The following is a 24,781-nucleotide window of genomic DNA, read 5'->3' on the forward strand; positions in this document are numbered from 1 at the left end:
CTTTGATCTATTTAAGCCTTCACCACATAAGTTTTGGTGGTAACTAAATGCAAGCTAGTGATTTCGGGTTGGGCAGTAGATCTATCTTCCCCTTCCGTTCTCCTGAAGGGAAATGTCATATTAGCAATGATTACTGTAGGCAAGAAGGCGACCTTATTGCAGGATGTTTGATTAAAATACACCAGAGCAGTAAGCCCTGTGCTAATCTTGCAGTATGTCTCCATTCCATTTAATATTTTACAGAATATGATTGAAGAGCTGTTTCTGTCAAAACATCTACCACACATGGACCATAAATTTAAATTTATTTCCACATGAGTCATTTCTGCTTTGTTACTAGTCTACTGACACGTTAACTCATCCCAAGCGGACTGAGGTTTGAAAGATTATAAATGAACACCACATTTATTTTAAAATTTCCAAGCAATTTGAATCATTTTACCGTTTTCTCCTACAGCAAAAATGTCACTGGGTGCCACATCAATTCCAACATGCCACACGATTGCGGAAGATATCAGTACAGTAGTTATGCTTTATTCACACACTTTTATTTTACACCTCATGACACCACAGATAAAGAGTTTAATGGTGTCTTTATCTGTACCACAGCATCATCCTGCTCCACACGCACACATTTCACACTGTCTTACAAGTAAGAAGAGCAGGCCATTAGATTTGACAATTTCCGTGAATACAGACCTCACTGACTCCATGTCGTGACCTTGTAAGTATTCGGCGGCATGCTCGCACCTCTGTTAGTTATAAATGACAAGCCTGATTAAAATCAACAGTCAAGTTTGCCATCCTCTGTAAGTGCTTTGTGTCCAGCACTACAAAAGCAATGTTACGGTTAACCTCACGTTCTCACTATACGTGAGGGATTCTAAACACGGCCAACCTCGAACCCACATCCTTATAATGCTAACATACAGTGACGGGCTGTGTAAACCAAAGTGATGTACTGGAACATTACATAAACATGAAATTCTCTTAAACCTGACAAATATACGCCTGGAGGGAATATACCTGGCTGCCGTAGTAGTTTAAGAGCAAATCCATCTGTTTTACAGATTACAACTTTGAGTGACATCACTAAGAGAGTACAAAAAATTTAAACATCCACACAAAAGTTGCACATCTGTACAGAATTGGCTGCCTGTTAAAGCCTGTTTACTTTCAGACTTTTATGTGTTCAAATATTTTGTTGGAACAAAAAAATGGCTGAGTTGATGCAGCAGCCGGGGAACATGATACTTCTTATGTTATGAGAGGTGTTGACAAGGAAAGAGGTAACCTCAGCGGAGAGACGGCCTTGTTGAAAGGCAAAGTTTACACAGTGTGAACTTGTGTGATTATTTTGCTTAGCTGCGCCTGTGCATCCCATTAAAACCTCTCTATTGGGTTACGCCGACAAAATGCTTAGGAGAACATCATTGTCCCTGTGCAGTTACATTTCAAATGGGTCTCATCCAGCCATGAAAACCACATTAGGAGAGAGATTTGTGAAATGAGGTCGATTACAATGGCTTCAGCCAGCCGGTCTGGGGCTGTATTGTGTTCCTCTGAGGGCTGCATAAAGATGTGAGAAAGGGAGGGCTGGGGAGGAAGGAGTGGGTGGGTGAAACTCGCAGTCTTAACGAATGGGATGAGAATAGGATAATTAGCTGTGCAAAGAGCAAGGAGCCCGTGTCTGCTTAAGGCACCAAGATCAGAAATCTGGCGCGCACACTGGTAGTCCAGTGGGGGACTCAAATGCTGCCGTGACCTATTCTCATATCAGAGAAGGCTGAGTACTCCCTCAATACCTGCATATCACTGAATGACTGCCTGTCAGACAGACCACAGCTCTGGTGACAATGCTGACAAGCATTCTGTTTGGTCGACCAAACACGCTGGTTTGTGAAAATGCACTACGCTTCATTATACTGCATTTCATTGACATTTTCAATGTCAGATGTATGAATTTTGGTATTTGTGTATATATTGCCAGGCACCATAAAAGGCAAAAACAATAACACAAAAAAATGGCTTCAAAGTATTTTGAGTACAGTTTTAAACCATATACATTATTTCATGCCAGAATCCAAACAAAGAAAAATGTCTATCTGATTACGTTAATGCTGGTTCATACAAACAATGCAGCATTTCCACTGCATATTCACAAGGGGAAATAACAGGTGCATTCATCAAACGAGCTGCGCGTGACTAATTACAGACCTCTCCGTGTCGCCTTTGAACTATTCAGAAACTGCTCACTTAAAGCTCTGCAGTGCTTGTTTATCAGAGACAGAGGCAGGAAAGAAAAAAAACAGTTGTATTTGAATTTGAAAAGGTAGCAGGCCACTTCACAAGATTGCCTAGTAATTAAGGAATGCTTGCCTGCACGGTCAGTTTGAAAAGCCTTCCCTGTGGAAACTCGGAAAACCATTTTGAACATTTGTAAAGGCCAGTACACCGACCAAATGTTTCGGGCACACTGATGCTAGTGTTGAGAGTTTTGAACCGCCTCTACCTGTAGGAGATGGAGTGTCTCTTCCTCATCAAAACTATATTCACACAACAGCGGGCAATTCTGATGAAGGCGGCACTATCTTATAAGCTCTGAACAGACACTCTGAGGGAAACGGAGGAAACCTGGCTTCAGCCAACAGCCTTGAGGGGAGAAACGGCAGCCTCACACCCTGAAGTCATTTAGATAACATACAGCATGCTAAATCGGCAAGACATTTCTGCAAACCATCAGAGGTTATTCCTGATGTGGTCTCCTGGGAACCACACGATGCTGCATCTGTTTTGTTATCTGCTGCAGGTGTTAAAGAATAGCCCTTTGGAAATCTGCATACGGAAAAGATGGACTTTAGCACACATCTTTCCACTATCACTCAGTAATACTTTTCAGACCCAATCAGTTTAGCTCCGTAAGCCATATGTAATAGGTGGCTGGGCATTTAGGTAGTTCTTTGACGGAGAGTTTCACAGATGAATGATAGTTTATTAACTTTTCAGCTCCGCTCTTGCCTCCAATGAAAAAATGATTCAGTGGGCATTTTGAATGTGTTCTGGAGGCAGCACAAGTTCTGGCATTTCAAAGACTATCAGTCATACCGCTTAGCTCCGCACTGCAGAATCCAGAGCCAACTTAGGAATAAAACAACTGCCATATTCATAAAAAATAATGCAGGCGCGTGCACACACACACATACACACACACACACACACTTACTTCTGCAGCAATGCAGAATATGCAATATTCAATTCCATAATGATCAGGGGTTATCTATCATTACAGTTCCTGAAGCTGCAATAAGTACTGACCAGCAGCTCAGGAGTTCAACTTGGGGTCAAGATTTCACAAAAATGCTATGCCCACAAAGTATTCAACATTTTCAAGGATTTTTTAATATTTTCATTATTTCACTACAAGATGCATCAGAAAATACTGGACTAAATGCCGCAGTACTGGTAAATATTGTACACTAGTACAAACAATTGACACTAGATTCTGCCTGTGAAAGAGTAAAGCTTTCCAGTGGCTGACATCTGGTATTTTTTAATGTTTAGAGTAGTTTATTTTTCCCTCTAAAAATACTATAGCTGTAACCACTGCGGAGAGAAACACATGCTGGTAGTTAATTTCATAGATCAAAAACTGTAACAGAGTGTGCAACCAAAAAAATAAATTGGCTCTATTATACTAAGCAAACTCTGTGAACCTCGTAATTAATATAAATGACTTATGGTGGTTTATTACAGGGCTGTAGAGAGGTATAAAGGAGGGAACCATTTAAACTACCAGTGGAGGTTAGTGTAAGAATACTGGCTTTATGCAACTACTGAGACATCCCACCCGCATCAACGTAACTACCACGTGCATACGGTCGGATGATGGAATCAGTGGCAATTACGACTAATTAAAAATTCTGACTGATGACGGTTTTAGCTAATTACATAAAGGAACCCGGTGAGGAAGAGGAAGAGGGGAAATTGTTGGTTTACATTAGCCTGAGCAGATCTGTACAAATACCTCTTGTGTTCGACAGCGCATCTCAAACCCTGTCATTTTCCAGGAATAGATGAACTGGTCCTGAAATTACAGCTTTAGGGAAGTGGTAACTTAGGCACCGTCGGCTTAAAACTGTGCAACAAAATGCACACATGGAAACATTTATAATATATGGCCAACAGGAAACCGAACGGAAGCAAGTGTACATGACTATTAAATTCGATACTAATATACATAATAACCTTTATGTGGAGACATACAGATGACTGCAGATTTAACACACAATGAACGTCGATCCCGTCAACTCCACACCACACGCTAGCGTTCCCAGAGTTACCAGGTAAATTGACTGGCATGAAGTTTCGCCTCATTCTGCGACGCACCTTTTTTTCTCGCTCGTAAGAACTTCGATCCCGTTTTATTCTGTCGCGTTGCAGTCGCAATTTCTCCTTGGGGTGGCGTTTTACACCAGTTTCGGGACTGAAAGAATCGGGGCTTCTGCCCCCCCTCCACCCACCAGTCTTATCAGCAATTCAGATTGCATGCAAATTAGTAGCGTCATTCTTGTGAAAGAAGGACCGAGCGAGAGAGGGGAGCAGTGTTGCACATTCCTTGAGAAGGAATTCATCGCCTTTCTCCTCTTCCACCCGGCTTGCAACAAAGTAGCTCCTCCGATGCGTTTACTTTAGATGATACAAAGAGGTTATTTAGGTTCGCAGGCAAGTTGGGAGAAGGTGTAACCCATTGTGGAGAGCGTGGATTTTTTTTGGTTTTACGTTTTAATTGTGCAGTTTTCAGGTTGTAAGTGGAGCTGAAATTCCCTTGTAAGTCTCGCCTTTCTTTACAGCTTTACATCGTTTCTTGTGGTCATGGGCACGAGTAGGAGACGGACTATAAACTTGTACGGGTGGGCAGTGGTCATAATCGCGGTTCTGAATCCGCGGTGCTGTCATGGAACTTGCGCGGAGAAAGAGCTGGAGAAAAGGGAAGAGGAGGCGAACATCGTTCTGACCGGGACAGTCGAGGAAATCATGAACATGGACCCGGTGCACAACACGTACTCGTGCAAGGTAAGATCGCCGTGAGAAACAGTCGGTACAGACTTGAGTGAGGGAGGGGCCCTGACGAGGGCTGTCGGAGTCCAGTTATAAAAGAAACATGGCTAAACCGTACGCATTTCAGCGTTGCATAGCCGTGATAAATTCCACTTGCATTGCAATCATGTTGGAAGCGTTCCGCTCGTTGCACGTGAATAGCTCTATCTTTTGGATGCTACGTAGTTTACAGAGAGAGGGAAAAAAACAAACTTCCGAGATTTACCTTAACCTGTCCGTGAGAGAACGCATGCAGCTCTGGCGATTTTCCCCCACACAACAGCGAACACTTGAAAGTAGTTTCTGTAAGGTAAAGTGTTATTTTTGTGGGGTTCCAGGATATCCCAAGTCTCAGATCCGGAATTATCGGCTCCCAGGGTGGCAGTTAAAAGGAGTTCTTAAGCCAGACGGCTGCAAAGCGAGCTCGCATGACATTCGGGTGGATTTTGAAATTGGCTACATTTTTTTCCAAGGAAACGAACAATGCATGCGAGACTCACGATGTTAAGCTGCCGTTTTCTTTCCATAATAACATAGTCATCTAAATGCATGTATCGAGGCTGCTGAAGTGTAGTGTGTAAACTGAATAAGATTAAACAAATCGCGCAGTATGTCCCACGCGTCTAAGTGGGTAACGTTAAATCTCAATCGCAGTGCAGCCTTTGCGCTCTCTGACGCGTGAGGACGTGCCAGTCTTTATTTGCGTCGCCCTAACAATACCACAATGCGAGAGCATGGCGTGGTTTTTAAAAGTGAAAATCGTCCCTTAATACGACAGTCAGTTCCCATGTGCTCGTTGATTAATGTCCAGTTCGAATATGGAATCGGACGGGTTAAACTGACTGACGCACGTGCCCATAAATTATTGCTGCATATAGTGATCTCAGCTGAATGTCAGATAAGCAGGACACTTTGCGATGCACTTGTTGCTGTGCTTCCTTAATTCGTTGGCGTGAATTTAAATTACCTAGGCAGTAACTGAGAGATGTAATTTAAAAGATTAAGCAAAATAGGAGGGGATATACTTTGCAATTATTTTGCTGTATTTGAACTGAAAGATCATATATGTCACGTTAAATTTTAAATTATGTGGCCCCCTTTTAGCGACAAAAATCTCTCCCCCTCCCCTGAAAAAAGTTAAAAATGTCACTGAGTATAGCGATGTTCTGCAGTGTTCTACTTTTGAATGGCCAGAAGAAGTTTGTTTCATTGCTAGAGTGTATGCCCTGTGTCCATGTGTCAGAGTGTGTCTTCAGATAAGAATGCTGAGACATCCTGACCCTTCCTTCAGGAAGTCTGGTAAAATCCCACTTCCTCAAAGTGACCCACTGATCTTCTCCAGCCCTTGAATAAGTAACAGGTCGTGCCCAGCAAACCCCTGGACCATCTCTAATCCTGTACTACAGTAATCATACTCCCAAGTAAACAACAGATAACACAAAGGTGTTCAGCTGCCCTCAGAGCACACGATCAAATTGAGTTTTCACCTGACACCCTCCAAGCTTTGCCAGTTCTGAATGTTGCACACCCATCAAGGCAAGAGAGTCCGGAGACCCAACCAAGCTCCCTCTTGTAGCTGAGCTTCTTTCTGTGTCTTCAGGTACAAAGGCTGAAGGGCTGTGGTTTATTGGCAGGCAAGTTCTTACAGGTCCTCCTGGTTAGCTGTCAATCACCAGTTATGACCGGGAACGATCCAGGGCATTGCTCCAACAACTGTTTACAGTTCACGCATGGCCTAAGTCTTATATTAAGCCCCATTGACACCATGCAGTTCTAGGAGATTTGTGCTGTAATTAAACTTCAAACAAACCTGTAACTGTGGTAACCACACCATGATGATTTGTGTACCAACAATAACTTAAGCTGAGTTAGGGCATGACTTAGGACATGAGTGAATCAGAAATGTGAGTAAAAATTCTCAGCTGGTCCCCTTCAAAACGGTGAATATGTACTGGGCGGCAGTGTAGCACAATGGTTAAGGAGCAGGACTCGTAACCAAAAGGCTGCCAGTGTGATTCCCCACTGGGGCACTGCTGCTGTACCCTTTAGCAAGGTATGTAACCCACAATTTCCTCAGTAAATATCCAGATGTATAAATGGATGACATTGTAAAAAAAATTTAACCGATGTAAGCTGCTCTGGATAAGAGCGTCAGCTAAATGCCAGTAATGTAACATAACTTCAAAGCGTCTGGCCCTTGTTCTTTGTCCTGTCGCAAGGTGAGGGTGTGGCGCTACCTGAAAGGCAAAACCATGGTGAACGGCGAGATCCTGCTGGACGGCGGGAACAAGGTGATGATCGGGGGCTTCGGTGACCCGGGGATCTGCGACAACCAGGTGGCTACGGGCGACACGCGCATCTTCTTCGTCAACCTGGCGCCGGAGTACATGTGGCCGGCGCACAAAAACGAGCTGATGCTCAACTCCAGCCTGATGAGGATCACCCTGCGCAACCTGGAGGAGGTGGAGCACTGCGTGGAAGGTAAGCGCCCGAGACCCCGGGGCCTCCGATTCGCCGAGCGGCTCTGCCTTCAGACCCTCCATCTCACGCCTCGCACCCACCTCACGCCATGGTCGTTTTCTGTGAACTGCTGCTGTTCCATGTGTCATCTGGCTTCACAGCACCACCGTTCACGCTGAACTTAGTTGTTTTGCATTTGCCTTTAGTCCAGTAATCTGAAGCTTCCTGTGGTCTCACCAGTTTCATGTGGTTCATTAGTGGTGTGTCATATTTTCATTGGGATGTGACTTATGTGATGTAATCAAGGATTAAGGGGTGAAGTGGGAGAGGCCTGCCACAGTTCATCTTCTCAGTTGGATTCACGCTTAAATTTGAGCTTTTGTTAGTATCTGTGAACAGTTTGATCAGATCTGAGAATAGTCTGAAACAGTGATTCATATGGATAGTGTGGTTGGGCCTCTTGAAATCAAAGCATTTTAAAACCTTCTGCTCCATAACACTGCAACATTTCCTTTCTCTGTGGCATGGCTGGTCATGGCTGCCATCAGTTGCTACATGTATTTGTCTGTTCTTTTTCTTATTGTCATTTCGTTGTTTTAGTTGGCCAGGTATTCGTCAAAAAGCTGGCTTTCCTCCTGTATTATTCGTCACATAAGAATGACTGTCAGGGTGCCAGCTCCCTTTCAGATCAGAGATAGGGAGGGGACAGACCATTTATTTCGGCCATCTTGTACCAGCCAAGAATGCCACTTTGTAGGAGCTTTGATCCTGACCCTGTCATAAGAACAGAGAAATGGTCGAAAAGGATTCAAAAGCCCCTCCACACGGATTTGCCCGTCTCATCTGATGTGTGATTGTAAGGCATGAGGGGTGTCTGCAGTAGGCTAAAACTCATTTAGCTCTACCGGGGTTTGAAACACCTGCAACATTTTTGGGTACTCCGTCACCATGGAAACAGCAAATAGAGCATTCCCCCTGTGAAAATGATACATGGTTTCGCTGCATCCTCACACCTCTTGGCCTCCCCTGCTGCAGAAAGAAATGTGTCGGGGAGGAACACCTTGGCACTGACTCGCTGTGAGAGGTGTGTCTGGAAGGAGCACCTTTGGACTGTCTTACTGAGGTGTGTCTAGGAGAAACACCTTTGGGCTGTCTTACTGTAGGAAGTGTCTCAGGGAGGAACACCTTTGGACTGTCTTACTGTAGGAAGTGTGTCTGGGAGGAACACCTTGGCACTGTCTTGCTGTAGGAGTTGGACAGTCTTACTGAGGTGTGTTGCAGAGGAACACCTTTGGGCTGTCTCACTGTTTGAAATGTCTCTGGGAGGAACACCTTTGAATTGCCTTACTGTAGGAAGTGTGTCTTGGGGGAACACCTTTGCATGCACTGACTTGCTATATAAAATGTCTCAGGGAAGAACACCTTTGGGCTAACTTACTGTAGGAAGTGTGTCTGGGAGGAACACCGCTGGGCATAGTTTGTCTTTGGAAAGACTTGCCGTTTTAAACCTTTGACTCCTTTAGGAAGGAGTTTTATGAAGTCAGAAGGGAGCTCCTAAAATCTTTACACATAACCTGAAGCTCTGAGCTCATTAACACGGATGGTTGTTTTTCACACAGTGACATCCATACCATGTTAACAGCATAGAGCCAGTGGCAGTTAAGAAGTTACACTGTGTGGTTTTAGCTAGATCATGCAACTGATTCAGGACAGCACTGCTAACAATGAATGAACGAATTAGGTTTTTTCCACTCCTGAAATCATGAAGTTTTTAAATAGGTTTTAAATGGCTTCCTTGGTCAGGAGAGAAAGGACAAGGGATTCTCAAAAGGGACTCTCGTTTAGCCAGCTGCAGTGCCAAAGATTCAGTTTGCTTAGTGGATTTACCGCTTGTTTAATGCTACAATCCGCAAATTAACATTTGGTACCAAGTGTTTATTTATTTTTTTTTCCTGAATTCCTTGTAAAACGCTGTTGGATCAGCAGGAGCCTGAAACCCGCTACCTGACAAAGCTGAGCCTCTGCTCTGGCTCAGGGATGCCTCTGTCGCCTGTGCCAGTGAGCAAAGCCTCCTCGCTTTTTCCAGACACTGCCGCTGTTTGACAATGCTGGCAGCCGCTCAAAGTTACAATCTACTGCACATACACAGCATTCAAATACCGGGGGGGTTGGGTTTGGTGCTTTGGAGCTCTCTCAGGAAGACAGGGGTCCAATCAAAGCTGCCCAGGCCTCCGTGTGTTCTCACCACTCTCTCTTGCCACATGATCCTAATGGCTGTAGCTTGTTTGTGGTATTTAGTAGAATTTGGCACACACATAAAAATTCCTCTCCTTCTCTGTCCAGGCATGAAACACTTTACTGCTAACCTTTTTCTTTCTTTCTTTCTTTCTTTCTTTTCTTTCTGTTCTTTTCTTTCTTTGGTCTCTTTTTTGAAGGGGGGGGGGGCATTTGGCACTAGTAAATACTGTCTGGAATACATCTATTTGTTGCGGTTGCTTTTTGTTTGTGGACATTCCACTGCAAGGCCCAATTTAGTGAAGCGCCGTATTTCACGAAACCAGAGAGAGGGCGAAATGTTTCGCCGCCACCACCTATACAAGCTGTTGAGAGAGAACATATACCCTCGGGCACGATTAAATTAATGCGTCTCTATTATTTCATTTTGAAAGCATCGTCTGACTATGATCACGGAATGAACCGGAGCTGTTTTCAGCGGGACCGGTGCATGGCTGTTCCCGTGCAGAATGCATTTAGGTAATGTTAACGTGTGATAAGGGAGGTTCATGCCGGGCAAAGTCATAATAAAACCTGGCATTCTTTTCCCGTCTTAATCTCTTGTCTTTATTGCCAAACCTCAGTTATCTGTTTTTGTGTGCGCGTGCAGTCTTTAAGGAAAACACCGGAATTATAAAAGGAGATTAGACAAGTGAAAATCTTCATAAGATATTAAAGCCAGCCGCTAAGAGGTTTGCCTGACCGTAGCAGAGACTGCCGGGTCTTTTGTCCGCGCCTTTGGCATTACGATGATGGAGTCATGACACCCTCCAGTTTGGCTGGAAAGGGAGAGAATAACGAAGGGGAAAGCCACATTATGCCACTCATTAGGTTAAGTGCTTTAATTAGAGAGGGAAGACATTAGCGTGCTCATTCACTGGGCAGCTGAGTGGAGACCCATCAGCAGCAGCCATTGAAGGGATGACTCTGCATTCTGTTTACTGAGAGTGGGGGGTGAGGGGAGGGGGGGGTTGACTTGAAGGTGGGTGTAAGGTAAATCAGTATAGCTTATTTTATCATGGATTTACAGTCGGGTCAGCTTTTTTGGATTCACTTTACACCCACCAGGGATTGGCGTGTTTTCCGAGGGCCTGGGGGTACGAGAAACGGAAGTTTTCCAGCCGCTCAGCCCTCTGCCTTTCACGTCAAATTGATTCTGTTCATCTTCTGCCATTTTTTTTTCTCCTTTCCAGAAAGATCTGTGGATGAGGTGAATGTAAAACGCACACCAACATGCCTTTCTTCAAGGTCTGAGTGATGTAACTTTTCCTAAATGACAGGAGAGAGATGGCTGCACGCAGATAAGCTTGATCTGTTTTTACTGTTCGTTTATGCTGACATATATATTGTGCCCATCATATCCGAACGTAAACGGATTGTGTTATGAAAAAGACTCTTGCCAAGGCCGAAAGGCATTATACCTAGACAAGTATAAAAGTGCTTGTTTAGACAAAAATCCAGACATGCATCAACGCAGTTTTCTATTTAGTCAGAATTAACTCTGACAGTAAGGATGGATATGTTTGACATAAAATCCCAAGCAACATCTTTGTCTTGTCTGCACAACACTGATGGCAGTCTTGAGGTTGAGAGTCCTTTGTGTGGTGGGATTTTTGCGGAAAAGTCTTTGTAACCTTTCTGCCATTAATGGGTTTGGTGACAGAAAGACTTGCAGACAGTGAGGCAATTCTTTGTATAGGTGTGTACTGGGATGCCTTGGATGTCTGGCCTGGCACTTCATGTCATTGAAGTGAGATTGAGTGTCAGAGAGAGATGATGGCTGGAGGCCACACATTCCCACTCGCTCTCCTCTCTGCCCCACTGGATCATCGGGGATCATTAATGCCCCTGTGGGAGAGGGTCATACACTGTCTTTTACTGGAATCAGGGATTTAGCTTTGGCTCTTCATAAAGGAAGTGATTTCCTCTCTCTTTTTGTTTTTTTTTTTTTTTGTTCTGGGCTCATGCTCCAGAGCCTGAATGAAAGAGACATGTCTCGAGTAACATCCAAGGAGTTGTTTAGATACTTTGTGGGGCTGTCAAGCTGTTGGCTGAGATTCGTGTAGACCTGTGTCTTGATATCTTTTGCACTTTGCATCGTTCGTGACTGCATCCACTGTTCAGTTACCGGGGAAAAATAAAATGCTGTCACATTTAGCACTTCTGTGCCATTGTTGTAAGGAATCGATGCGTCAGAAAGCATTGGGACAATTCACAAGGATGTTAAATGCAATGCTACTCTGAGGAACATGTTATTAATACATAGAAATGATAAATAAGAACGTAAAAAAATTGTACCCCAGCAATTTATTTGTTATTGTCAGAAATACTAGAAAAGATTTGGAATAAAAAGGTATTGTCTGGCTTTAAATTCTCCAGTCCTGGCTGTTAACTCAAGACTGCAGCAGTGAAAAGACAGAGTGGAATAAAAGAAAAGGCCTGACAGTTTCTCTCAGGAGTGTTCCCCTGCACAGAGTTAATAATCTCTGCCTGTCTTTGGGAGGCGGGGGAACGAAAAAGAGGAGGGAGGGAGGAAGCCTCTCCCTGATGGAGAGGTGTGTGACAGCCAGGCAGATCTTATCATCTTTTTTTTTCTTTTTATCTACTGCTTTTGATTTGACCCATCTCCTTTTGCCTGTCCTACTTTGCCCCTCCCAATCCAGGAGCTGATTTTGGCTAGCCGCTGATTTTTGGGTTGTTGACTGAGCAGGGGGCAGGGGGATACCCTCACGTGCCCTGGTGTTGGTATGATGGGTATCATGGGACTTAAAAAAGCCTCCTCAGTGTCATATAGTGTTAAGGAACCAAGATTCTTACCCAAAACTTGTTAGATCAAATCCCAGTGGAGCTGCTGCTGTTGCGCTGTAGGGCAAGGCGTTTAACCCATTTGCCTCAGTAAACATCCAGCTGTATAAATGGTTAATGTATTAAAATTGTAAGCTAATGTAAGTCACTGTGGATTAAAGTGTCTGCTGAGCAACTGTACTGTAACGGAATGTTTCCCACACCAGCATTTTTTTTTTGGGTTTAAAAAAATACAAGTGCATTCCATTGTAGTCAGTGGTATCTCCCTGCCTTCTCCATGCTGTCTCTGTGATCGCCCAGTGTGGTGCGATTTCTGACCTGTCCCCCGGTGTTCTCTCCCCACCCAGGGTAGGAAAGAATCAGTGGCCTCACAGACCAACCGTCGGCCCCTAAACTGAGCAGGCTACCTGCACCTGACACAGGAGCACGATGCAGCAATAGTGTGTATTGATTCATTGCAGAGGAAATCTTGGTTTGGGTGGCATGTCAGTGCTATGGGGTGGCAGTGTGGTACAGTCGGAGTAAGGAACGGGGCTCATAACTGAAAGGTTGCTGGTTATATGCTCTGCTGGAGCACTGCTGCTGTACCATTGAGTACGGTACTTGACCCAGAATTGCCTCAGTAAATATCCAACTGTATAAATGGATAACATGTAAAAAAAAAAATGTATAACCTCTGTAAGTCGCTTTGAAGAAGAGGGTCCGCTAAATGACAGTACTGACCTGTACTGTACTGTAATTTTTTTGCTCAAGGGTAGGGGAACTGTCTGCTTTGTCTTTGTGTGTCTGCGTGGACGGAGACCGCTGAAGTTCATCTCCCTGTGCAGAACCGTCCTATCCCTTTACAGTCTTGTAGTACGGGGGTGAGGATTAAGTGGCGTTAGGACAGGGAGCACCAAGTGGTGGAGTCCCATGTTTGTCTGCTGAATATTGCGGCAACTGTAGGGTTTTTTTTTGGTCTCAAACGATCAAGCTGCACGCACCGCAATAATTCCACTCTGATCCGATGATAGCGCAGTGATTCCAAAAAGCAGCTGCTCGTAAAATGTTTGGATTACTTGTATATGTAGGAATTTTTGCCTTGTTTGTCAAGCCTGTTAGCCAGGCCCACCTGAGATTTCTGAATGAAAAAGCACCTGTAGGCGTTGCTGGAGCGGTTGAGTCATGTTACCACGACGTGACTTTACCCAGCCTGCTCTTTGTTAAAGTGCTTCCCCCGTCTGAGTTGGCTGCTGTGATTCATGTTGACTGTTAGAAAGCGCAAGGTGTTCGGAGTGAGATGTAAATTGTAAATGGCTTCCAGCGTTTCTTTTCTACCTTTAGCTGTCAACCTTTTTTTATTATTTATGTCCCAGAGAGAGAGAGAAGGGAGAGGTGTTTGCCCACTTTACTGAGGCAAACGTTGGGTGAACTTTGGCCCCTGGCTCCACCCGGGTCTTGTCTGCTACGACATCTGTTTGTCAAAGTCACCCTGGCACTTCTTTGTATAAACAGGCACTGGGGGAGGCTGGAAGGCAGGCAGGCAGGCTATCTCCTGGGCCCCTGCGCTTCACAGGGCATTTCCAGGGACCCGGACATCTGGAATTCTGAGCAGAGGATGGATGGGTAGGAGCATAAAAGGGATGAGACAAATGGCAGAATCTGAGAGGGAGTGTAGAGAAGAGGAGACAGAAAGGAGGGAGGAGGCAGGGGGCCAGAGAGGTGAGAGACAGAGGTAGCCTCACAGAGGGAGTGAGAGACAGAGGGAGCGGGGGAGAGAGAAATGCAGAGATTTGTTACCTGTTTGCCAGCTACTCCTTGTCTCCATAGTTATTGCATTTTTTTTCTGAGGTTTTAATTAAAGCTGAGAGCCTGCCCGGAATGGTGATGTACCAAATGAAAAAGCCATGACAGACAGAGAAGGGGAGACTGTTCCCAGCTTTCCACTTCTCCACCTTGCTCCTGTTCACCCCCTGTCTCCCCCTCTCTGCTTCCCTTGTTCCTGGGCTGCATGCCCAAATCAGTCCCCCATATCCCCCCCCGGCTCCCCCCCCCAACCCAGGGGAGCCTGGGAATTAGAGGCGGGATTGATGGCTTGGAGCGGCGCTGCTTATTTGCGCAGTCCGCTGATAGACTCAGACATGCGAGGAATCCTGGTGCGTATACAAGCACAGAGCACTGTAACAAAAAGCAGGATAAAGATCAGTGCTGAGTGTTGTGGGCAGGGAGGCCCTGGCCGTGGGGCTCCAGGACACAGCAGGAAGAGAGGGCCCGAACAGGCCGCCGCTGGGAGCCGATTTGCAAAAGTCAGTGAGGCCTCTGTGCTGGTACAGCCTCTGCTTGTCCTCCATCGCCCATTATTCAAAACACCCCGTTTCATCGTTACACGAGAAGACCCCCCCCCACCCCCACACAGCCAGACACCTTGGTAACAACAGGAGAGAGATTAAGCTCTCTTTTTTTTTTTTGGGGGGGGGGGGGGGGTGTAGAGGAAAGTCCAAGCAGGGAGGGGCCCCTGGGCGAGAAGTCTCAGTTGCATTCCGGAAGGCCTCCCGGATTTCGAACTGAAAAGACGAGAGCGGGGATGAAAGCAGCCAGGCTTTGCGGAAAATGTGGTCAGATAAAGATGTGGTGGCGGGTTTTCCGAATGGCGAGGGATCGAGTTCTAGAAAATTAATTTTTAAGGTCCTGGGACAACATTCCTGTCCGACCCATTACAAAAGACTGCGCAGCTGTTGCGGTTTTTAAAGAAGCACTTAAACACCGCAGAAGGCCCTGGGATTCAGGGGGGGAGTTTTGAGCGGCCTTCAGGTTTCTCTCTCTCTCTCTGCTTTAGGACTTTAGCTCGGGTCCTCTCTGAGTGCTCGGCCACCCAGGACTCTGAGGATTAGTTTTCTTTTACTTGTTTTCGTTCTGAATTCGCAAATGTGTAACGGCATCTGAATTCAATTTCATGCCCTCCAACTTTGTGTAAACCAAGTGCTGCCATGTCATTTTAGGCTTGCCTTATTTCCCATAGTGTAAGTTAAAATTTTAAAATGAAAATGTGCAAATATGCTTCCATCAGTTTGTAAATGTGTCTGTTTCAGTCATAGATGTTTTCATACCTCCACTGCAACATGAGATATGTTTTCCAGAAGGAAGATGTCGCAGTGTATCTATTTTTTTGTACTGTTCAGTTATGTGGAAAACTGTAAATGAAGTTACCAAGGTGCCAACTTTTCCACCGTAATCAAAGAATGTGTTTGTGATGGAAATTTTACATTCTTCATCATACATTTTTATTTCAATTTAATATATACACACACCTTTTACTGTACATAGGGCTATCCTGGCAGTGATTGAATCATCAAATACGTTCAACCACAAAGTGTATATCCCGTATAACAAGTGGTGAGATACTCTTTAAATGTCCACAATTAAACCACTAACTACTTCTCAGGCAATACTGATCTCAATATGGTTTTGATCTGCCTTTTAGTATTTTTAGATATGTTAATGTTGTACGTGTGTTTGTGGTAGTGCTAGGTTTGGCGGAATACTTCAATTTAATTAGATTCCTTTAATTGTGTGTTCTTATGCGAGAGTACACATTAAAGCTTAATGAACCAGAACATTCAAACTGGAAAGAGAGGAAGCACCGGAAAAGCTTTCTTCTTGCTAATTATCTAGAGGACCTGTTATTGTTTTTTTAATTATTTGGATTTAGAGATGGAATTGCTCTACGTTTGTGCTGGTAATAATCATTTTCCTCTGCAGTTTAACGGTAGCAACATTATATTATTATGGGTTATGTTAACTCTTTGTTATGAGTCTATGAATCTAATAATTTTGTGGTGATTACCCAGAATTAAGAAATCAATAGTAATTAAAGTCATTTTGTGGCAGTTGTATGTAAATGTAAATATGACATCAAAAGACATGACAACCTCCATTCATGTTTGGCAATATTAAATTGAGTTAATTAAATGCTAACTTAATTGCTAGTTTTTTCATGCTGTGGTTTTGAATTAGAATATGAAACAAAGCACTCTCCTTTAAATAATATTGTTATGAATGTTATAATGTTATGAAATTCAATGTAAAACCGTTTAGATTTGTCTTCAATGTTAGGATTACGGTTAGTGTCAGGGACAGATTAAGTGATGATGAGAGAGATGTTTGGACTCCATAATAAATAAGTGGTGTATTTATCAAAGACAGTGTATGTTGCTTGCAAATGACAGAGAATTACAATACCCCAATTTTAATATCCCTCCATGCAATTCATTTAGACCCTCTCTGGAACATGAGGTCCTAAATCAAGGGACACAAATCTATGTTCTACAGCAGCACAATCTGCAATTAAGAAACAGAAATTAAATATGGCATGAGACAATGGTGAGAATTAATTCAGCGAGAACTGGAAGTGACTGTAGACAAACTTTTAAGGTATCAAGACTAAAGGAGGCATGCTAAAGAGAAATTAGCCTTTAATGAAGCTTCTTGTATGAGCCACAGTGGAGGCAGCTTGGTAAGGCAGTCCATTGTCTAGGAACAGGTTGGAGGGTTTTTGGAGCATCAACAAGGCAATTTGAAAATGGCAAGAGAATCTCTTGCCACTTGTCACAATATCTTATTGCAGTATAACAAAATACCATTTTATTTGACTAGTCCTCATAATAAAGACGTTAATGTGAAATGTCCAAAGTTCAGCTGATAACCAGCTTATGAATGTGTATGAATGTCAATATCTGTAGTGTTTTGCAAACTCCTGTTCAAACAGTGCTTTAATTAGCAGAAGGATATTGGTACCAGGCATCTGAAAATCAGAAAGCTGCGGATTCATGGGAATACGAGGTCCTGTGAAATAAGGCAGGGGGTTGCTCTATTGTAGCCATTGAGGGCATTAACTACAAGTTATACATGTGTTATTAACACACACACACAGTATGAACACATACTAGGTTGTACACGTTTGAAAAGTAGTGGTGGCTGTGGTCTGTACGCTCCATCTACCATTATGCTACAATAACAATGACCCTGTTAATCCTCATGGCTCACCCTTGAAGTTAACACCTGGGTTTTGGTCCTCCTAAAATAGCTAACCAATGACACCCCCTGCAGTAATTGCTTAATTTAATAAATCTGATAAGGTGTAACCGAGGCAGTCATTTACAAAAGCCCTTCCTAGATTTATATGGCAACACAAAACAAGGCCCGCATTGCATACTGTATGTGTAACTCAAGTCTGCGCACATGGGCTAACCCTCAGGAAAAGTGCCCACTTTTCTCATGGTGTTCAACAGCTTCAAAGAACACTGTGATAGCAATCGTAAACACCCTCAGATGGTTTTTTCCATTGCATTGCAGTGATTTTTCAGTAATTATAGTGGCCAACTTATTTATTTTTTTGGCACTTTCATGTATTTTAATGCCAGGGACCAGCAGAGTTATGTTCTGCAGAAGTAGCCGCTTAAAGAAATGTTAATGAAATTTTCATGGTGCAGACATTTGCCTGAGTCAGTTAAAAGCACCGTGCGGTCATGTATGAGGGTACTTATTCGTCGGGTGACAGAGTGAGCGAAGATCAGAGGAAAATGGTTTTGCCACTTTGCTGTGACATGTAAGAAAGAGCTAGAAAATTTCCACGCGTGTGTCTGAAATAAATATCAAACACTCAGATTATTTCTCCAGTCAGTTTACCACTTAACCTCTGTCTCAAATCAGTAGAAAACTGAACAAATCTGTATTGGTAGTTGAAACGCCATGTCACAGAGGTCTTAATGAAGATTTTGACATTAATCTTTTCTTATCAAAGATATGTTTTGATTATTCTGCCACATGCATGGCACCTTTATGCTTTTGCTTGTACAGTTTTCTGTATGTCTCATGTTTTACTTTTATGTTTCTTTAACTTTTCATTTGTAAAGTACTCATCCCTGTACTTGGAGCAGAATGAAATGGGGCTAAGAATTATCAGTGGAGAGGATTTTTACAGAGGAGAAGCGTGGAGCTGTGTCCGGGGGTCAAGAGTTCATGTGTGTTGAGTGCACACTTTCAGCCTGATTGCTGTATTCACAAACCCTTGTTTACTGGCCTGGGAAACCCCTTTTTTGCTGTTGCCTTTTTGCGAGAGCATGGGCAGTCGCTGGAGTGTAAACGATGGAATTAACGGGAATGTTGCCTATTAATTAAGATGCAGGAATGCGTCGATTCCGAGGCAGGAAGAGTCCAATTATACGGACAGATCTTGCGCCAGGTCTTCAGGTGCGCTGCTCTGGCTGAAGTTGGTAAATATTTAAGCGGGTCCTGCTGTGCCTTTTTCCTGTTCCTGTCACCTTCCCTGCGGGGTCCAGCGCTCTCAGCCCCTGGCTCGCGGTTAACTCCTGTGGAGTTCTGTCTCTGCCCAGGCGTCGGGGCTGACAGCTTTCTCTGAGGTGGCGGTGTTGTAGAAGTGTTATTCATAAAACACTTTCTTATCTTTTTAGGTTAAAGGCCATATTTGGATTTAATTGCACGCTTCCTCTGTTGTCGAAGCCTGTGAATGGAGGGGCTTGATTTGCGTTTGTGGCCTCCACTAAGCAGACCATTTGCCTTGTCAGGCAGTACTGGTTCACCTCACCTCCTCATGTCAGTAGTCTTTTTGTATCCTGTTGTCTTTTCTTTCTTCTCATGCCATGCTATGTTGTACACCAGGTTCTGAATTAGCAAGACTTCTGTTTAAGCATCAGAAGTGCTGTCTATCTCTCTGTCTGTCTGTCCATTGAGCAGGGTATGTGTTTGAACAGGGGGTGGGCATTAGAGCTTTGGACACTCACTCTGTCCTCTGATTGGATCTCATCAGCATGGTGCTCTTCGCCTCTTGGTGCTTGTCGGCCCGCTGAAATGCAGCCCTAGCGAGCATGCCTTAGGTTTCCCACACTCTCCCATGTGACACACTTGTAATCAGGCAGGAATCTGCGGCCATAAACCTGCTGGTGTAATAACAAGGTACCGCCACTCAACCTAGACTGGCAACCATGCATTGACAGGGGCCTAGGGACAGTGTAAAAAAAAAAAGCAGAAAGGATTGTCTCTGATCATTTTCGTCTTTATCATGTGAGACACTCTGCTGGGTGGGCCAGTAGTCATATGATTCAGAGACTGTTTAAGCGTGAGTTTGTCTACTGAATGCACAAAACATTTCTGACTTATGAAAACTGGATTGACGTAAGGAGTCATAGTGATAGGGTCGTAGTCGTAGGAGTATTTCCAGCACTTTCGTAATGAGAAGGCTGGAGATTATGAGCCAGGGATTCCCTTTCTCTGTGGCTGGCAGGCCTCTGTTGTCTGGCTGAGGAATTCACCACTAGTTTATTGAAGGCTGGTGGCCACTTGAGCCCAGAGATTTGCCAGGATTGGAGGCAGATTGTCATTCAGAATCCTGTTGTTTTAGCTAACAATGGCAAGGAAGTGATGGCTTTCAGAGGCAAACTGAGATCTTGCTAAGGGATCAGTGGTTCCAGGAACTCCACTGTGTGTGTGTGTATACACACACACACACACACACACACACACACACACATACGCATACGCATACGCATACGCACACGCACACGCACACGCACACGCACACGCACACGCACACGCACACGCACACATACACATACACATACACATACACATACACATACACATACACACACGCACACACACACATGCACACAAATTCATACTCATTCTCTCACATACATTCCCACATCCACTTACACATAATTAACTTGCACAGAATTGGCTTTCTTAGGTAATTGAAAGACCTGTATTCCTGGAATAGAAGAATAATAACAAAATTGTGAGGACGTGGTGATTTTAGAGGGGGGAAAAACCTTCAAGAATGATGTTGTGGGAAATGCTGAAATCCTTTGCAGAAACGGTAGGCCTTGAACCACCATTGGTGTGCCCCTGTTGTACACTCAACAGGAAATTAGAATCGGAGTGGTCATATTTAATGGGCCCTTAAATTATAAAGTAGAGTACATCCATTCATTTTATTTTGGACAGTTGTGTTTAGCATTTTGTTGAGTATGAAAAAGGCACTTTTTCAGTTTGGTACCTGGCTCAGAAGCATTCGCTATCTCCCCATTTCACAAAATGTCCATTTGGTTTTAGCTGACATCTTGAATGACCATTTATGGGTAAAATCTTCTTGAGTCAGGTTTAAGGTCTGTAGGGGAATGGTAGGATTCGGGTTATTTTTCATTTAAATATTTCTGAGGATTTGTCTGAAGTCTTATCCCAGAGGAAGTCCAGACAGATTACCCTGAGTAATATTCAGATACCTTACTTTAGCTGACAAAGTAAGGTGCAGCAATATGCTAATCTCTTGCAGGAAGAGCCTTCTACCTTAGCGAATATGAAGGATAGTCTTTTCTGCGATCAAGGAGGAGATTTTACCAGACTAAGCTGTCATTACGTTTTCAAAGATTTCCTAAACATTACAGAATTATTCATAATGATTTTTTTTTTTAACACTTACCTGTCAACCTAAATTAAATGAATTGTTAAATATTAAAGGTTAGATCTGTTTGTTGTCAAAAGGGTTCCATCAGCCACTCTTAAGATCAGCTGACAGGGATAATTCGTTGGTGGGATGGTGTTCAGGGTTGCCGTGTTACTCACTCCCTGTGATGTCATCACCCAGAATTTTCAGTGTTTTGTTGCCACACTTGTTGGTTTTGATTCTAATCATGCCGTCAACTGAGTTTTGAGTTGGGAACCCATGTGAGGGGGAGTGAGATTAGCGCAGTGATCATGTTTGAAGACCCAGGGGGAGAACAGAGGGGGAACGGCTCCGCCCCCTTGTTTGTAGTTTTATTGTCCATGCTGAGATGAAGCCATTACAAGGCCAGGCGCTGTGACCCCCCGCTGCTCCTTCTCTGGTAACAGGTCACTCTTCACTCGTTTCTGTGGTTTCAGCTCCGTGTTGTCTTTGCCGCTGTGTGCGTTTCCTCACCCAGGTTCCCACAAATCTTTGCTGGCCAGCTGGGGGAAGTGGTTTCTCCATGTGGATTCCAGCTGAGACTCTCACCAGTCTCGTGAAGGAGAACGACACAGTCGCACGTATGCAGACCCTGCTTTAACGTCCGCTATCCTGCAAAGCGGCTCATTTTGAAAACTACCGAGCAAGGGTTTTCATTTTTCGCCGTGTTTGCTAGGTCATTTGAGAGATGTCTTCGCTGTGTGAAAGCATAACTTTACGTGAGTTTTTGACAGCTCAGGCCTGTGTTGCACTGTTGGTCATTGGTATGGGTTCTGCTTGAAGATGGAGTCTTTTCAAGCACAGATCGTTACTACCTCTTGCTTTGGATGCAGTCCCTTCTTTCTCCTCATTCAGCCAGTCTGTCTGGAGGAATGAAGGTTGGCAAAATAAGGTGACAGACGTGCACACTCTTGGGACACTTTTGGAAGGACAGAAGAGCCCTGTAGAGCAAGGGTTAGAAGGGCTAGGGTTAGTGAGGCACAGGCTTGACGCCAGGAGAAAATACAGAGGGGTGCAATTGCAATCCACGGGGGGGGGCACAAAAAGTCATAGATACTATGTAGACATTGAAATATAAGGAGACAACTGGGGGGTGCACTGAGGCCCGTCACCCCTAAGCACCACCAATCACCCCCATAGCGCTGGGTCTGGTGAGGCAAGGTTTAGTTTAGCTGAGGTGAATTTATGAGAGAAATGGTAATGTTAAAAAGGACGCATAAAAGAAAATACAGATATGAGTAGGTGAGATAAGAAACCCTATCAGGGCTTAAAAGGGACCGTACCAGATAATTAGCATGGGCTACTTAAGATTACTGTAACTCGGTCTGAATAGGCGAGTTTCTGCCCCTGTGGAATACCTCCCATATTCTGGGGAGAAAAGGCATTGCTGCAATGCAGCCCAACAGTGAACAAGTTAAAACAGAGGCCACTTTGATTTACTGGATCAAAGAACAGACAAAGGTCCCCTATTGTAGTTACATCTTAGATTTTTGGCTTGAAAAGTTTTGTGTTTTGTAGTTGTCCGTGTTGCAGAAGTTTCAGACCTGGCTGACGCGTCAGTTGCCTCCAAAGCAGTTGGATGTATGCAGGTCATAGTTGTCATACTTTGTCGATTCTGCTGTCTGGATCTTGACAGTGGATTCCTCTGGTTTTTTGCTGAAATCCACAGATTGATTTAGGTTTCTGAAACAGTTGACAACCCTTTCCTCAAACCTGGCACCTGAACAAAACAACAGCTAAGACAGATAGTGTATTCAGTGTGTTGCTCATATAAGTTAGCTGTCGAACAGGAGGGCATTCAGTCTCTAGTGTCCACATGTTACCTGTTATTGTGGAGGAACAGTATCGTAATGGAGACTGAAAAAACCCATCCCAGCAGGCGTGATGATGTCCCTTGATACCCTCCGACGCCCGCTCCCAGCATGCCCTTTGGCTGTGAGGCCATGGCGGTTGTCAGACATGCATCTGCTGTTATCTCTTGACGTCCTCGTTCAATAAATCAGTCAGTCAGCACATGCTGTGCCTCCCTGCCACAGCCCTCCGGGGGGGTGGGGGGGCCGCGGGGCAGGGCTGGGGCGGTCAGGTCAGGAGCAGGGCGTGTGTACCCCCGTGGGTCGTAAAAACCACTTTCCAAAATGCCTGTCCTCCCAACAAAAGGGAAATTGCTGTCTCTTTTCCAGTTGGTACATTTTTTTGGAGGTTCTAAATACAGAAGGCTGGCTTCCGCTTATCAGTGTGAACTGAGGAATGGAAGAGGACAGTGCCTGCCTGTGGAAAGCAGGGAGGGTTCACCAAAGGACTGACTACTTAGCCTTCCCTCAGCAGCACCCTGTACCAGTACACTTAGCAGATTGTTGATTAACAGGCATGTGCTGTTTGCCATTGATTAATCGGTTAGCCGCTGGTAGTGCCTGAGAATTTGGCATCCACAAACGATGGAGTGAAATAAGGCTGTTTCTTTGTGTAATTATTTCGCCTTTTCAAACCAGATGGCTGGATGTCTCAGGCGTAACCTTGTCTGTGTCTGCAGAGTTGAGTGGTTTGAACTATGGGCCAAACAGCAATGCATCATGGGAAGGAAGGGCCATATCTATGTCTGACCTCGGTGTTTATTTATGAATTCCTCTCATGCGTGACCAGCACCTATCCTTGCTCTCTGTGCTCTGTGTGGATCAGGCAGTTTTTTTGGAAAGCAGGTTCTGTTTGAGTCAAGTAGCTTTGTTCAAGGTGGAGGACAGACTCCTTTGGATGCACGCTCTTAGTGTAGCTGACATTGTAGCCCACAGGGTAGATTATCCATGTTGAAAGTTTGGCCCGTTCATTGCTGACTGCTTGCAGGCTGATTGGTTAAGGTAACCTTTTTAAGTCCAAGATGTACAGATGAGAGGAAGAATGTGGGGACAGCAGCCTAACCCCAGGCAGGGAAGTTAACTTTTTTATTTAATCTTTATTTTATCAGCTAGGGTCAATTGAGAACCAATTCTCTTCTTTACGATGGCGACCTGGGGGCGGTAATTATTTAGCCAGTTAACCAGGGGGATTATCAGATGGCCAGTCTGAAAGGGCCTGATTGGAAATTAGCCAGGACACTGGGGAGCCCCCTATTCTTTGTAGCGTTAGCGAGAGTTTGGGGTGGAATGGGCTGAAGTTAAAGGGCCTCTGCTCTCTTGGACAGGTCAAGCCCAGTTAGCTCACTGCACTAATGCACCCCTGACCTGCTGGTGCTGAGTGGACCCTCTAGAAGTGCTGTCCCCATTGGCCCTCTCTCTCCTTCCTTCTCTCTTTCTCTTTCCCACTCCCCCTCTCTCTGTTTCCTGGTTCCCCTTCTCCCTCGCTCTTTCCCCCTCTCCCTCACCCCCCCTTTCTTTTGTTCCCAGGGTGACTGGAGGAATGTGCACAGAGCTTGGTCACAATGGGAGGCAGATGACAAAGCAGGGGGGGGCAGTATGGGGTTGACCCCGAGCGGGGGAGGGACGTTTAGTGCAGCAAGAGGGGTTATGTTTCTCAGGACCTGCAGGATCCGAGACTTCAGGTCGCTGAGGTCATCCTGGCCAGATTTTTTTTTTTTTTTTTTTCCTTTTTCTTTTTTTGACTGCCATTGTAAAATTGACGTGAGGGCCTCATTTTTCTGGATGATCAGAGAAGTGATTTCTCTCAGGCCCACCT

The 24,781-nt window shown here is 44.5% G+C and overlaps 1 protein-coding gene across 1 annotated transcript in view; it reads left to right on the forward strand.

Annotated features, from left to right (window-relative positions):
- Positions 1 to 4,753: 4,753 nt before the first annotated feature.
- agrn (agrin) overlaps positions 4,754 to 24,781 on the forward strand; it is a 202,387-nt gene continuing 182,359 nt past the window's right edge. Inside the window, exons 1-2 of the mRNA XM_036533356.1 lie at positions 4,754 to 5,073; positions 7,317 to 7,578. Coding sequence (XP_036389249.1) covers positions 4,873 to 5,073; positions 7,317 to 7,578 — 463 coding nt within the window. The 5' untranslated portion in view covers positions 4,754 to 4,872. The remainder of the gene's footprint in view (positions 5,074 to 7,316; positions 7,579 to 24,781) is intronic.

The sequence above is a fragment of the Megalops cyprinoides genome, chromosome 7 (assembly GCF_013368585.1).
Source record: "Megalops cyprinoides isolate fMegCyp1 chromosome 7, fMegCyp1.pri, whole genome shotgun sequence".
Taxonomy (NCBI): domain Eukaryota; kingdom Metazoa; phylum Chordata; class Actinopteri; order Elopiformes; family Megalopidae; genus Megalops; species Megalops cyprinoides.